Source organism: Oryctolagus cuniculus, chromosome 1 (genome assembly GCF_964237555.1).
Source record: "Oryctolagus cuniculus chromosome 1, mOryCun1.1, whole genome shotgun sequence".
NCBI classification, from domain to species: domain Eukaryota; kingdom Metazoa; phylum Chordata; class Mammalia; order Lagomorpha; family Leporidae; genus Oryctolagus; species Oryctolagus cuniculus.
Window position 1 is genome coordinate 202,252,006 of NC_091432.1, and position 14,896 is coordinate 202,266,901.

At 51.6% G+C, this 14,896-nt stretch overlaps 1 protein-coding gene across 1 annotated transcript in view; it reads right to left on the reverse strand.

The window, feature by feature from the left end:
• GABBR2 (gamma-aminobutyric acid type B receptor subunit 2) overlaps positions 1-14,896 on the reverse strand; it is a 371,032-nt gene that overhangs the window by 245,526 nt on the left and 110,610 nt on the right. The window contains exon 2 of the mRNA XM_051843712.2: positions 187-324. Within this exon, the coding sequence (XP_051699672.2) occupies positions 187-324 (138 nt within the window). The remainder of the gene's footprint in view (positions 1-186; positions 325-14,896) is intronic.

The window sequence follows — 14,896 nt, forward strand, 5'->3', positions numbered from 1 at the left end:
CAGGCAGGCCAGGCAGCAGCGAGGGTGCTGAAAGGTATGCTGGGGAGCCTGGGGGGAGCCCCAGAGCTCTCAGCGGCACTGGGCTGGCTTCAAGGCTGCCAGACCCAGGCAACTTAGGAACTACCCTGTGCCAGGACCGCTGGCCAGCCAAGGACGCTACCCCCATGGAAGGAGGCGGGGACTTACCTGCACCAGGTTCCAGCCTTGGAGGGACTCTGCGATGATGGACGTGACGGATGGACAGACGCCTCCAAACACCATCAGGTGGTTGGGCCCGTATTTTATTGCGTCGTAGAAGGCTTTCAAACCTTTCGCGTTGTCACACTGGGAAACGACAGAGAGAGGAGAGGGGCACAGATGAGAACCAGCTTGCCTGGGGGCCAGAGCCCATCCATGGATTCCCGGGAACAAATCTCCCTGCTGGGGAAAGGAGCTAGGTCTCTGTCCTCTGGGTGGGGCCCTCAGGGAAGTGTGGCCTCAGCGCCCCCTTGGCTCTCCTCCCACCAGACTCCAAACGTAGGTCCTCCTCCTGGCCCCCAGCTACCTCCCTGCAGAGCAGCCACAGAAAGCACCCCCTCCCCCACGCCCCACGCTGGGATGTCCCCTTCCCAAGGCCACTTATAGTTTAGAAGGTGGTGAATCCAGGCTCATTGCGATGACTATTATGAAATCACACAGCAAGCAACAAGTGTTGGTGAGGATCTGGAGAAACAAGAACCCCGCCTACGACTAAGGGGAGCATCAGACAGTCCCGTTATTGTGGAAGACGGTGTGGCAGCCCTCAAAAAGTTAAAGCCAAAATTACCACCTGATCCAGCTATTTGACTTCTAGATCTACACTCAAAAGAACTTAAAGCAGGCACCTAACCAGATATCTGTACGTCCATGTCCATGTCCGTCCCGGTATCATTCACAATAGCCAAAAGGCAAAGCAACATAATTGTATATTAACAGATGAATGGATAGATAAACTGTGGAATATCCATACAATGGAACACGACCTGGCCCTGAAAAGGAAGGAAATTCAGGCACAAGCTACCACCTGGAGGAACCTTGAAGACCTTTTGCAGAGCGGAATAACCACACGAAAGGACAAATCCAGGGCACTTCCAAGAGTTCACGGAAAATGGAAATAAAAAGACATGCTTATTCTGATGCAAAAAAAATGTTGAAATCTGTGCACACAAGAGGTTTTCAAAGAGTTCCTGGAAAATGTATACTATGAAAAAACTATGCATAGACTTTAAAATTGGGGTCACCAAAATACACTTAGCCTTTAACTTCATTTTCCACAAACTTGTCAAAGCACCCTCACTTTCTGTGATTCCAGTTACTGAGATACGGCGAGTAGCTACATCCACTGAGTCAGAAAGAAAGGCGGCAGCTGGAAGTGTTTGCTCCATGCGTTCAGAGTTCCAGCCTGGGAAGGTGCAGATGTTCTGGAGGTGGGTCAGTGAACTTAATGCCACTGAACAGGACGTTTGGGAGTGGCTGAAGTGGTAAGATGTCTGCTATGTATAGTGTGTGATGATAAATCTAAAGGCAAGGTTTCATTCAGCAAACACCTGCAAGCGCTGCTGTGTCCCCAGGGCTGGAGGCTGAAGAAATGTCAAGGTCAGGCTCAGCACCTGCCAAGGAGCTCACAGCTAAGTACCAGGAAGCAGATCCCAGACGCGGAGGAAGGGCAGCCGTGCGCGAGTGCCAGGGGGCAGCTGGGGCTCATCACCCCCCATTCCAGCCCCATGGTTCTCCCTGCCCTGGACAGAGGCTCTGGCTCCTCAGCGGGTGTCTGGCTTTCCCCGGGGCCCGGTTAAGCCTTCGTAAAACATAAATGAGTCCCGGACTTTCTCCTGGTTTCTGTACACTTAAGCTCAACTTTCTATCAGAATATAATTCTCAAAAGCATAATTCTCTTGACAATTGATAGCAGGCACACATCAAATCTTCACGGAACACATCAATAAAGTGATCCACAGGGGGACAGGTGCATGGGAAGAGAACTTGAGAAACAGAGGTGTTTACAGCTGCTGAAAGGAATGTATAAGATACAATTGCTTAATTACGTGGCCGTTGATGGCTGACGTCCTCCAGGGAAGTAAAACTATAAACTTTGGGGCCAGAACAGAAAAGCCCTGAAAACCAGCAGCACATCCTCCCAGGGTTGGCGCACTGTGAGGTACCCTGGTCTGCATTTGCTGGGCAAAGCTCTTCTCCCCTAGCTATAGCTGCTCTTTTGCCAGGGCTGTTGGAACATCTTCCTGTCTCTCTGCCTTTCAAATAAATAAATTTTTTTTTCTAAAGGGAGCAGGCATTTGGTGCAGCGGTTAAGATGCTGCCTGGCACGCCTGCACCTGTGTTTGTTAGAGACCTGGGTTTGAGTCCTGGCTTTGCTCCTGATTCTGGCTTCCTGCTGACACACACCCTGGGAGGCAGCAGGTGAAGGCTCAGATACTTGGGTCCCTACCACCCGTGTAGGAGACCGTGATGGAGTTCCTGGCCCAGCTTTGGTTGTTGTAAGCATTTGGAGAGTGAAACAGTAGAAGAGATATTCCTCTGTGTTGTGTGTGCATTTATATTAGGTTTGGTGGTCCCAGGATCACATCTCTGTGTGATTTATAGGTTTGGACTAGTGTTCATAACATTCCTTACTAAAATGGAAGCCACACAACCAGTCCCTACCTCCCACTCTTGTCCAATTTCCAACCACTCCCCTTTGCCCACCAAATACAGCCTCACCTGCCTCCTCCTTCCTGCCTCAGGGCCCTTGCACATGCCACTTTCTTTGTCAGGAGTTTTATAATTTTGATGCTCAGCCTGGCTCACTCCTGTCCATCATTCAGGTCTCCTGGCCCTCAGCCACTCTCTAACATGTCACCTATTTAATATCCTCCCGTATCTCTAGTTCCTAAAATGATCCGAAATCACCTTGTCTAATTTTTATATACCAACCGACTTCATCAACTAGGACACAAGCCCTGTGAGGGCAAAGGCATTGTCACTGCACTATCCCTGCTGTCTCCCCAGAGCTCAGAGCTGGCCCATGGAGGATTTGTGAGCAACTGCTGAACCCCTACAGGGCCCACTGACCCCCTCCACCTGCGCTCCCTGTTTGGTACTGCAGCATCTGGGCTGTGGGTATCCCAGGGGGAACCAGTGTGGGCCTGGTGGGGGGGTACTTCCGATGGACTTGTAGGCAGAGGAGCAGCCTGAAAGGGACTGTGGAAGAAACACAGCCCAGCTGCCGTGGTGACAGACAGCGAAGGGGACAAGGTGGCCTGGGGAAGGCAAAGGAGGGCAAAGGAGGGCAAAGGAGGGCTCAGAACGCCTGGATGTGGGTGTGGATTGTACCCCGCAGGTCATGGGGAAAGCACTCCATTGAAAAGTTTAATTTCAACATTCACCAAGTGAAAGGTGCCTTTTGTCAAGAATGAAAAAAGGGGGAAAACAGAAAGGAAATAAGGAACGAAGGAAAGAAAGGAAGGGAGAGAGAGAAAAGAAAGCTGAGTTCTTGGCTTCTGGGATCTTCCAGCACTCCTCGGCGCCCCGGTGTGAAAGCAGCACGCTCGTCCTCAGCGGCACGCGGTGGACATGACAGACTGGCTCATGTTCTAATTGCTCCGCCCGTGATTTACCGAATCCTTTCTGGTTTTAATACATTTCTGTAATGACTTTGGCTGGTTTTCTAATCTGCAGCTAATGACAACGATAATAGAGCACCACGGGCTTTATCATCACAGTTACATAAAAATATTATTAGCAACCATGAACTTATTAATATTTGTTTGCTCAGCAAACATTCCCCAAATGCCACGCAAGATTCTACGTGTGCAATGACAGCCTTGCTTTTCAGAAACATACAACTCGTGGATCCGTCAGCCCCCAAATCTGAGGATTCGGGACAACTGGTATGGGAGCTGGCAGGATCTCCCAGGCTTTTATCTGGCCCATTTTTCACCAGACGGGTGTTACTGCCATGGAAGGCAGTTACATGGACACAGGGACTCTGCAGGTGCAGTTACGGCTCCTCCCCAGCGGGCTGTGACTATCCAGGTAGGCCCAGGCAGTCACACAAGCCCTCAGGGCAGGGATCTTTCTCAAGCTGGTAGTCCAGGGGAATCAGAGATCCAAGCACGGACAGACTGGATTTGCCATTGTTGGTTTGAAGACGAAGAGGGTCATGTGTCACCCTTTGTCAACAGAAACTGAATCCTGCCAATAATTTGTGAGCACAGATGCGAATCCTCCCCACCTAAGCGTCCAAGTAAAAAGCCAGGCCAGCTGATGCCTTGACTTTGGCCTTGTGAAGCCCTGAGCAGAGGACACAGCAGAGTCACTCTGTGGCCAGGCTGCTAGCATGAAACTGTCAGATAATAAATGGGAGCACTGGGCAGGTGTGTAGCCTACCTTACAGATACCAGTTAAGACACTGGCATCCCGTACTGGGGTACCTGGTTTTGATAGGCAGCTCTGGCTTCTGACTCCAGCTTCCAGCTAACACAGGCTCTGGGATGCAGAGGCAATAGTGCAAGTAGCTGGGTTCCTGCCACTCACATGGGAGACCTGGGTTGAGCTCCTGGCTGCAGCCCCGCCCAGTCCCTGCCACGCCAGGTATTTGGAGAGTGAACCAGGGTACAGGAGCATGTGCACTCTCCAGAGTAAGGGCTGTGGTTTAAATCACTAACTCTGTGATAATCTGTTACAGCAACAAGAAGCTAACAGACTCAGGCAAAATGAGCAAAATAAGTTAATTGTACGTATGAATAATGTCCTTGGCAGCTCGCATGGTGTCAAACTGATTTTGTGTTATAAAAAGACAGATAGGAGGAGGGTTTGCTTTTAATGTCCTGAGTGGCCAAATAGAAAGCTTGCCTCCCCGTTTGAGTATGCACTCCGAGGCCTTGCTGTCTGGGTGTGTGAAATGCAGGCGTCTGGGCACTGCTAATCCAGGCCACACGCTCACCTCACAGGCAGAGGCTGTGGGCCAGGGAGGACCAGGCATCCGTCCTCTACTTTGCTGGGATCACCAAAGAGATTGCTGCCTTCCCAGTTCAGAGCTTCCCGAACGATCTAGAGAACTCAGCCCCGCAAAGGGGAAGTGAAAGCCTGCAGCTTTGAGGGCTTCAGCAGTGTTTAAACCAGCACCCATAATCAGATTGCCTGCGATCAGGCCCTGGCTCCGCCCCCAATGCCACTTTCTTGGTAATGTGCACGCTGGGAAGCAGCAGGTGATGGCCCAAGTGCCTGGGCCCCTGCCACCCACCTGGGAGACCTCAATAAAGTTCTATGCTCTTGACTTTGACCTGGCCCAGCCCTGGTTATTGTGGACATTTGGGGAGTGAACCAGCAGATGAAGATCTTTGTTTGCCTCTCTGTCTTGCTAATAAATGAAAAATACTTTCTTTTTTAAAAAGCTGGCAGCCTTCTCAAAAGAACAACCCTTCCCAGGATAATGCTGTGGGTTTGGGCTTCCTCCTGGCTGGAGCTCTCAGGAGCAACCTATTGGGCACCAAGCAGGCTTCCAGATCCCTTACAAAGCACTGTTGTGGTGAATGACAAAATGCAAACCCCAGGGACCCATCTGTGCCCTAGGATGCTCTTCTTGCTCAGTGGGAATGCCGCATCCTCCTACCCAACACGGTGAGTGTCCCAAACATGTGGGCCTCTCAGCAACCCAGAGTGGAGTCTGTGGGGCTGATCGCCCACAGGGGCCTGGGCTGCACCTCCTCTCGTGTCAGTGTCACATCCCAGGGCCTCCTAATGCTTAATTGGAAAAGGCGGCTCTTTGCTAGAAGCAAAAAAATGTTTGAAACCCACAAAGGAGGGGCCCTTGCCAGAGTAGGCTCTCAGGGTCCGCCCTCAGGCAGGGGGGGGCAGGCATCTGGCTGCTCGCTGACACTGCACCCACGGCACCCACTCAAGGGTCACTCAATCCTCCGGGGAGCTCTCCAAGGTTTGGTTTCCCAAAGGATTCCTGGTCACCATGGCCATCTCACAGGCTGCTTCCGGCTCAAGTGACAGTCCATTTCGTGTGCATTTCACACTCCCGACCTTCCGAAATGCTGCCCTTGGAGCTGTTCCCCTACTGGCAGTTTGTTGCCTTCCCATTCTTGTGCACCTGCATTTGCCTCAGCCAGAAAGACGCCAGAAGCTTTTAGATATCCCATTTAAGGTGTCTGTGTGACAGCTTCTAGCGAGTCGTTCACTGGGAGAAACGGTCATTCTGAGAAGTTATTTACGGCGAGTTGTCTCTTAGCTATCTGACTTTGGATAAATTGCTCTCAGACCCCTGGAACGGGCTCCGTGTTCTGGTAGAAAGCTGTGTGGCTTCATCATGGCTCCTGCCTCCTTTCCTCCCCCACTGGAACCCCACCCCCACCCCTGCCCACCTCTAGGGCCTGGCTACCACCTGCAGCAGCTCCTATTCTGAAGCAATAGCTCAAAGCCTGACCATGACCATGGCCTCTAACCTGCAGCCTTGTGCTTGAGACCAGCTCTGGCTCAGAGGGGGCCCCAGGCACTGCAGCCATCCCTCCCTTCTTCCTTTCCCCCCCAGGATTTTTCCTCGCCTTTGTCTGCCTCCACATCTACAGCACCTCAGGGTCGCCACGCCTAAACTCTCACCCACGGTTTCATTGCCAAGGTCATCTCCTTCCTGGAAGGGCTTGTGGCAGAGAAATCATCACTGGCACATTCAGCCTTTAACACTCAGCAACTATACATGGGACCAGGTCCAAAAGCCATGAAAATCCATTTTTTAATGAAAAAGTAAGACTCCAGAATGAAATCCATTTTCATCTAAATCTCATTTTTAAAGAATTAAAATACTTTTTTGACTCAAAAATTTCAAAAAAAATGTTGCTGAGAGTTAAAATGTAAAAATGCCAAGAAAATGTCAGCGTTAATAATGATCCATCTGAAGCTGGGAATTACTCCGCACAGAATTTCCGAATGGAAGCGGAGTTGAAAGCGAGTGTGGCCACCGGGCTCTTCCTCCCACACCAGGGGCAGTCAGCAGCCACTCTGCTCCGGGCAGAGGGCTTCCTCCATTGGCCTGGGAACCACTCTTCGGTTTGCATTCCTGTTCTCCAGCAGGGTCCAGCAAATGTTTCACAAAAATAAAGGGCCATTTCCTAAGAACGTTAGGCTTCATGAGCCACAGGTCTCTTAGTGCTGTCTCGTGAAAGCAGACATAGATGATACATCAGTGAGTGGGCGTGGCAGTGTTCTAATAAAACTTTATATAAAAAGCAGGCAGCAGGTGGATTTGGCCCATGGGTCAGAGGTCTCTGGCCCCTGCTCTACAGCCACGTACAGCCGTTCGTCCCTGACAAGCACCCTGCAGGTATCCAAATGCAGCCAGGCTGACTCCAAGACCTGTCTTTAGGCAGGCAGAGTTAGACAGTGAGAGGGAGACAGAAAGAAAGGTCTTCCTTCCGTTGGTTCACCCCCCAAAATGGCCGCTACGGCCAACACTGTACCAATCTGAAGCCAGCAGCCAGGTGCTTCTCCTGGTCTCCCATGGGGTACAGGGCCCAAGGACTTGGGCCATCCTCCACTGCCCTCCTGGGCCACAGCAGAGAGCTGGACTGGAAGAGGAGCAACTGGGACAGAACCGGTACCCCCAACCAGGACTAGAACCTGGAGTGCCGGCGCTGCAGGCAGAGGATTAGCCTAGTGAGCCGTGGCGCCAGCCTCATTTCTGTTTTACAGATGAGGAAACTGAGGTTAAGAAAGTTAAATAACTTACCCAAGATCCTAAAAGTCATATAATTCAATTCCAGGCAAAGTCACTTTATTTTCAGTAAGAATTAGTTATAAAATACCCCCCTCACAAGAAGATACCATGCACATATACCTTATACAAGCTAGGAAGACCAGCGACATGAACTCAGGGTGTTCCCAACACCGCATGTATGGTGAAGCCCCTTTGTGCCCAGCCCTGCACAGATTTTTCATCCCCTTTTTCTTTGCTGTTGTTTTCTACGTCATTTCTGGGCCCTGTATCATCCCCCTGAACTCAGTTTTGCACAAGGGTGTACGTGGAATCCTGCTGTATGCCTCACATGAACTTGCCCTTGGCTCCACATCCCGTTTGTGAGATTCTGTTGCTAAACGGAGCTGCGGTCCCTTCCTTTTCACAGTCATGTGCCATCCCGTGGACACCCCACCACGTATCTGTCCCTCGTCCTGTTGACGGACACGTGGGCTGTTTCTGGGGTTCGGCTTGGTTGCTGGTGTAAGTGGGATGGCAGAATATTCCTGCTCTGCCTCCTGGCATGGGTTTGCAGAGTTTCTCCAGAGAGTGAACCTGGAAATAGAGTTGTGGAGCCACGGAGTTTGCCACCCATTTTCCGAGCGAGCCACTCACGCCCCTACCACTGCTCCACATGCCTGCCAGATCTCACTGCAGTCGTGTGTTCCCAGTGCCTCACGAGGGGAAGCCATGGTTTCAATGTGCCCGGGCTGGGCTTCCTCTTTGGGGCTGGTGACTCTGCCCACTTTTCTATTGGGCTTTTTGTCTCTTCCGTATTGATCTGTTCGGAGTGCTCCCAGCCACAAAGCTGAACTGAATGAAATGAGTACCTCCGCATTCTGAGTATCGACTCCTGTTAATGCAGCTGAAGCCCACTGTCGGTAAGGGCTTCTCAATCAGCACGCGGGCCGCTGGTCGCGAGACACCTACACACCTTCCTTGGGGACGGGGACGAGAAACGAACTCCCCGACAAAATCCAGCCCTCGAAAAGATGAATCAAAATGTAGTTCTCAGGAATGGAGGGGTTGTGGTTAAAAGGAGGGCGAGACCCAGTTAGCATGAAACACCTGGCAATGTGGAGATAATAGCACGGCAAAGCAGTCAGAAGGCGGAGCAGAGAAGAGGAATTGCGAGACGACTAATTTCCTCTTCTTCCAGAGAGGGGCTTTAAGCGACAGCATCTAAAATTGAAAAGTGGAGTTTAAGAGCCAGGGTTCTAACCCGACTGCTTTTCATAATCTTTTATTACCCTTAGAGAGGTATTTTAGAAACAAATATTTTCTGTAGCGAAGTCAACCTTGTTTAAGGCGGAACAATCCCTTCTAGTTCGTTTTTCCTTATTTTCCCGTTGCATGCAAATAAAATATAACATCACGTTTAGATAAAACAATGATCTCATTTTCTAAAATTAGATTCATCCATCCATCTCTACATATAATAAATGCACACAGAGCTGACTGCGATGAGACTCATCTAGAGTCTAAAGAACATGAGATTTTGAGGGATTTTTGTGTCTCTCTTCTTTGTACCTTTTTGTTTTACTTGACTTAAAAAATATTACTTTTAGAAAGACAAAGTAATTTTTTAGCAGTGAGCTTCCTACACTCCGGATGCTTTCCAACCATGTAAGGGTCCCTCCTTCTGTTCTGTGGTTGACTCTCTAATCTCAAGAATAAGAACTTGACATTTATTACTGTTAGATCACGTTAAAAATTGGCCCAGCACCATGGCCAATTGAGTTCAACCCACATTAGATTGTTTTGTCATTGTAATTAACTCATTTGAACATTTTCTGCTTATCTGCTGAGCAAAGGAGGCCCTCAACCTACAATGGGTTGACTTACTGATTTTTTAGAATTCATGATAAAGCACTAGTGCTATCCATACAGCCATTACTTTTCACTTTGAGTACAATATTTCTTTATAAAACAGGCTTTTTGTTAGATGATTTTGCCCAACTGCATGCAGGCTGGGCTGAGCCACGACACGTGATGGGTGTACTGAACACATTTCTGATGGGATATTTTCAACATACGATGGGCTTATCAGGACAAAAACCTATGGCAAGTTGAGGGTCATCTATACTGGCAGCTGGCCAAGAGACGGGAAGTCCATGTGACCTATAAAAACTTCTTGAACAGAATGGTGTTCAATAAATGCTTGCTGGTCAGAAATAAAAGGACCAGAATAAAAATAATAAAACCCAGAAATAAAAAGAGCAGTAAGAACAACACAGACAGGCCTGACCTAACACTGCTTTGCAGCAGGCACTATTCCGGCTGCCTTGTACACATTAACTCACTAATCCTCACGGCGACTCTATGAACCACGTCCTGCTATTATTCATGTTCTAACAGATGAAGAAACCGAGGGTGAGGGAGGGTGCTTGTGCGCCCGCAGCCGTACATGGTGAGTAAGGGGCTGTGTGGCTTCGCATCCGTTCTGTTCTCACTGTGAAATGCTCAGCCTCTCTTGCAATGAGATGTGACCCCCAGGTTTGGGGCAGTGGACGTGAGCCAAGGTGATGTGCAGGTTTCCACAGGTGTTCCATCCTCTCTTCTCCACCCAGAGTGGGCGTGGGAAAGAATCCAAGGATCTGGAAGGAGGCGGAGCCCCTTAAGCCCCAACTTCCTGAGGCAGTCATGGAGGGGCACCTCCATGTCAGCAAAGCAGCCATCACAGAGCCGGAGCCATGGCCTAGCAGGCAAAGCCGCTGCCTGTGATGCCAGCATCCTACATGGGCACCGGTTAAAGTCCTGACTGCTCCACTTCCAATCCAGCTCCTGCTAATGTACCTGGGAAAGCAGTAGAAGATGGTCCAAGTGCTTGGGCCCCCACACCCACGTGGGAGACCCGGAGAATCGGCCCAGCTCTGGCCATTGCAGTCATTTCAGGTCATTTCAGGAGTGAACTAGCTCATGGAAGACACATTCTCTCTCTCTCTCTAACTCTGCCTTTCAAACAAATAAATCTTTTAAAAAAAATGCCACTGACTACAATGCCAATATCCCATATGGGCACTGGTTAGAGTCCCAGCTGCTCCAGTTCTGATCCAGCTCCCTGCTGATGTGCCTGGGAAAGAAGCAGAGGATGGCCCAAGTGCTTGGACTCCTAGCACCCACTTAGAAGACTCGGGTGAAGCTCCTGGCTTCAATCTGGCCCAGTGCTGGCTGCTGCAGCCATCTAGGGTAATGAATCAGCAGATGGAAGCTTGCTTGCTTGCTTGCTTTCTCTCTCTCTCTCTCTCTCTCTCCCTCCCTCCCTCCTCCCACCCCGTCTCTGTAACTCTTTCAAAATAAATACATTAAAAAGCAGCAACAGCAGCATTGCAAGGAGGCAGCCTCACAAGTTGTTGCCAGCCTCCAGTGCAGAGCCTTTGGGATGTGCCCCCCCCCAGCTTGGTGCCAGAACAGGGGCACCCCACTTCCAGCCAGTGCAAGACTCCACCATGGGCAACCTTGGCTGGGCCCTACCCTGAGCTGCTCTGCTGCCCGAGACCCTTCCCACCCCAGCCTCTCCTGCCAGCGCCAGCTCGGTCCCCAGGCTCCCCATCCAGCTCTGCCCCCTCTCCTCGCCTCCTTTCACAGACCCTCTTTCTCCAGTGCCTCCTCTATCTAGGTCTGGCCATCTGCTTCCCAAACAGCCCGAGCAACACACCGCTCCCAGCCGCCCTTGACCATGGCCTGAGCAAGGAATAATCTCAAGATCTGAAACCCCCAGCGACAGGGCCTGTATGGGCGATGCAGCATCCTTAGCTCCCTGCCGTGGGGACTCTGGGAACCTCAGCAATCAGCACAGCTGGGAAACTTACGGAATGGTGGAGAGAGTTTAAAGGCAGACAAGCAAGAGTACGGGACAGGGTATAAAAGAAGGATGCCCGACATTTACACGCGTGTCCCCCTATGGTTCAGAACCCTGATGTCAAACTCAAGTTTGCGGGACAGAACTCCGTGTAACTAAATTGCACGAAACTGTCTCATTCTTCCCATCACTTGTGCCTAGCAAGAGGCCAGGGCCCCCGAACAGGAGTTGAGGACTGGATCAGTGTTGCCTGCTGCACACAATTCCTGCTGGTGGACAGAGCCTCGGATAAAAGTAGTCATCTCCGTAGCTCCAGCCCACAGTGCTGATCACCCCCAGCCAGCTTGAGTTTTTCACGCCCCTCCCCTGGGGTGATGGACAGACCATCTGCTTCTCAAAGTCTCCCAGGAGCCAGGCTGTCCATCCTGACGACTGAGAAAAACTGGCACTTCTGTCTTCTCCCTGAAGCTGTCACTCTGAGGCCTCGGCCAGCCGCAGACCGGGGGAGGTTTGAGAATGATGGAGCCGTAGCACGCCTCTCTCTCTGCACCGTTAAAGCCAATTACCCAATTTACAAACTGTTTTTCAAAGACTGCGCGATACAAACTGCGCTTCCTAATTAGCTGTCAATAAGTCTCCCCACACGCAGGTGTGACATTTTTAAAAGTCAGGGTCACACATGCGAAGCTCCCGCGGGCTGCCTGGCAGGAGGGGGTGCTCTTTTCCATGGGTTTGTGCAAATATCACGCGTTGTCAGTCTTCCTCTGGGGACAGGGATGCGGGTCACCTGCCAGGGAGGGACCCAACTCCAGCTACAGGCCACCTAGCTGTTGCCTCTCCTGGCTATGCCGCATTTGGGAAGGCCATTGGTTCAACAAGGGCGGGAGCCTGTGCTGGGGATGGGGCATGTGGGATGGGACTCAGAGTCGAGAGGGGGTGAAGGATGCAGTTTTGTGTCATGTGATAAGGAGTGAGACAGAGGCTTGATCAGAAGTTCCAGACATTCTTTCCTTCCAGCCACACTCATTAGGCAAGGATGAAGAGCCAGGACCTGTGGCAGGCGCTAGGGACGCAAAAGGGCCACAAAGGCTCAGCCATCAGATGGTCTCAGTTCAGTAGGGGAGAGAAAGTTCCATCAAAAGCCACATACAGGGGCCGGCATTGTGGCATAGCGGGTTAAGCCACCGCCTGCAGCACCGGCACCCCATATGGGTGCTGGTTCAAGTCCCAGCTGCTCCATTTCTAAGCCAGCTCCCTGCTAAAGTGTCTGGGAAAGCAGTGAAGGATGGCCCAAGTCCCTGGGTCCCTGCCCCACCTGGGAGACCCAGAAGAAGTTCTTGGCTCTTCGACCTGGCCCAGCCGTGGCCATCTGGGGCGAGAACCAGAAGATGGAAGCTTGCTCTCTCTGTCTCTCCTTCTCTCTCTGTACTCTGCCTTTCAATGCATCAATCTTCTAAAAACAAAAAAGCCACACACAAGGTAGGATAAAGTGGGAACTGGGGCAGAGATGCGAGTCATGCAGAGAGAAAGGAATATGCAAATCACACTGGGCTCCTCTGCCAAGATTTCTTGGAGGAGGCGGCATTCGAGTGGAGCTTAGAAGATGGGGGTGGGGGTGGGGGACAGCCTGAGTGACCAGCATGGATGAGGCCAGGACCGGCAGGAGACACGACGCGCTGCCTCAAGGGTGGGAGCACCAGGTGCAGGTGTGTGGCAGGAAGAGCCGGCCAGGGGACTGACCGCCAGCCACGTGTGCATTTCTGTCCTGGAGACAGCGAGGAGCTGGTGCTGAGCGCGGAGCGCTCTTGCTTTGCACAGGTGCAGCTGCTCTGGCGGGGGAGGACGGGGGGAGGAGGCGGCCAGCTGGGAGGTGGGTGCAGCGGCAGGTGTGAAGCTCTGGGGGCTGGCTTGCCGAGCCACCTGGCCCAGCACCCCTGGGGAGATGTGTGCCCACAAGCTAAGGAACTCTGAAATGTGGGTTGACCAGCTCCTGACAGCAAGGGCACCCATTCAGATGGGTCAGTCTCCGAAACCCCCTCACTGGGAGGTTGGTGATGGGAACAAATGAGGAAAGAAGGCAAGGAGAGAATAAACCGGCCGTGTGAGATGCAGGATGTGCGCCCCAGGCCCGCCCCTGGCTGATGCTGCAACCTCTCCTCACCTGGCTTCCCTTCAAAATGAGGAGGCTGGATTTATCACTGTGGGGAGGGAGGCGGGGCTAGGGTAGGCAACGGCAGCAATCAGCACCCAAACCTCAATGGGCTCCCCCAGGAAAAGTTGGTTTTTGTCTCAGCAAGGGGGCTTTGGCGCAGCATGGTCACCCGGGACCCAGGCCAATGGAGCAGCCCCAAAGATGATGCCACCAGGTGCCAAGGGAGAAGAAAGGAAACTCAGGAGCAGTGCAGCGGAACTCACCGCCAGCACGTGGCCCAGAGGCGACACCGCCAAGGACAGGAGACTCAAAGTGTACTTACTATGTGGTCAGCAGGAGAGGGGACTTACTGATGACGGCCACAGTGGGCCCCGCTCACAGGTCCGCTGCAGCCCTCCCCACCCTGGGTTGTGCTCGAGGGCAAAGGTTGGTTCAATGTGTTAGACACATCCAGCTCACGTGTATTCAGCACCGGCCTAGGTGCCACGCACTCTAAGTTCTTTACACACATTATCTTATTCACCATTCATTGTGTATCTCATTTAATACTTGCAATAGCCCTAGAGGTGGACACAATGCCTAGTCCTCATTTAACAGAGCAGGAAATAACAGGTTACAGGAACGTTACTGACAAGTTTCAAGGTCACCCAACAGGTAGGTCAACCTGTACTCAAACCCCGGCCATCACGCTCCACACGTATGCTCTCGGGGACAACTCCAGCTCTTCAGAGCTGCCCAGTGATGGGGTAAGACGTCTCGCAGAGCAGGAAGTCTGCAGGAGGATGGTGCAGAAATGATGATTTCACCAAGTAAAAGGATGCACTGGAATCCTAACAAGCTGCAAGGCAAGGCAGACAGACAGAAGAGGGAGGGGGGTTGGGAACAGTGAGTGGTTCTCTGGATCAGTGCACTAAACGGGGTTGTAGGGCGTTAGAAACGAGGGGGAAGCCCAGGGCACCCCTCACTCTGGGGGCCCTGAGGACCTGTGTTTTGATCATTCTAATCATTTTTGAGCACACCGCTCAGCGGCATCAAGTGCACTCTCAATGTTGTGTAACCATCTCCACTCTATTTCCGGAACATTTTCATCACCCCAAACTGAAAAGCTCCAAACCCTTTAAAAATCCTGGAGGTTCTTAAGAGTGCTTCACTCTGCAGATGATGTCACCAGTGCTGAGGGCTCAGAGGG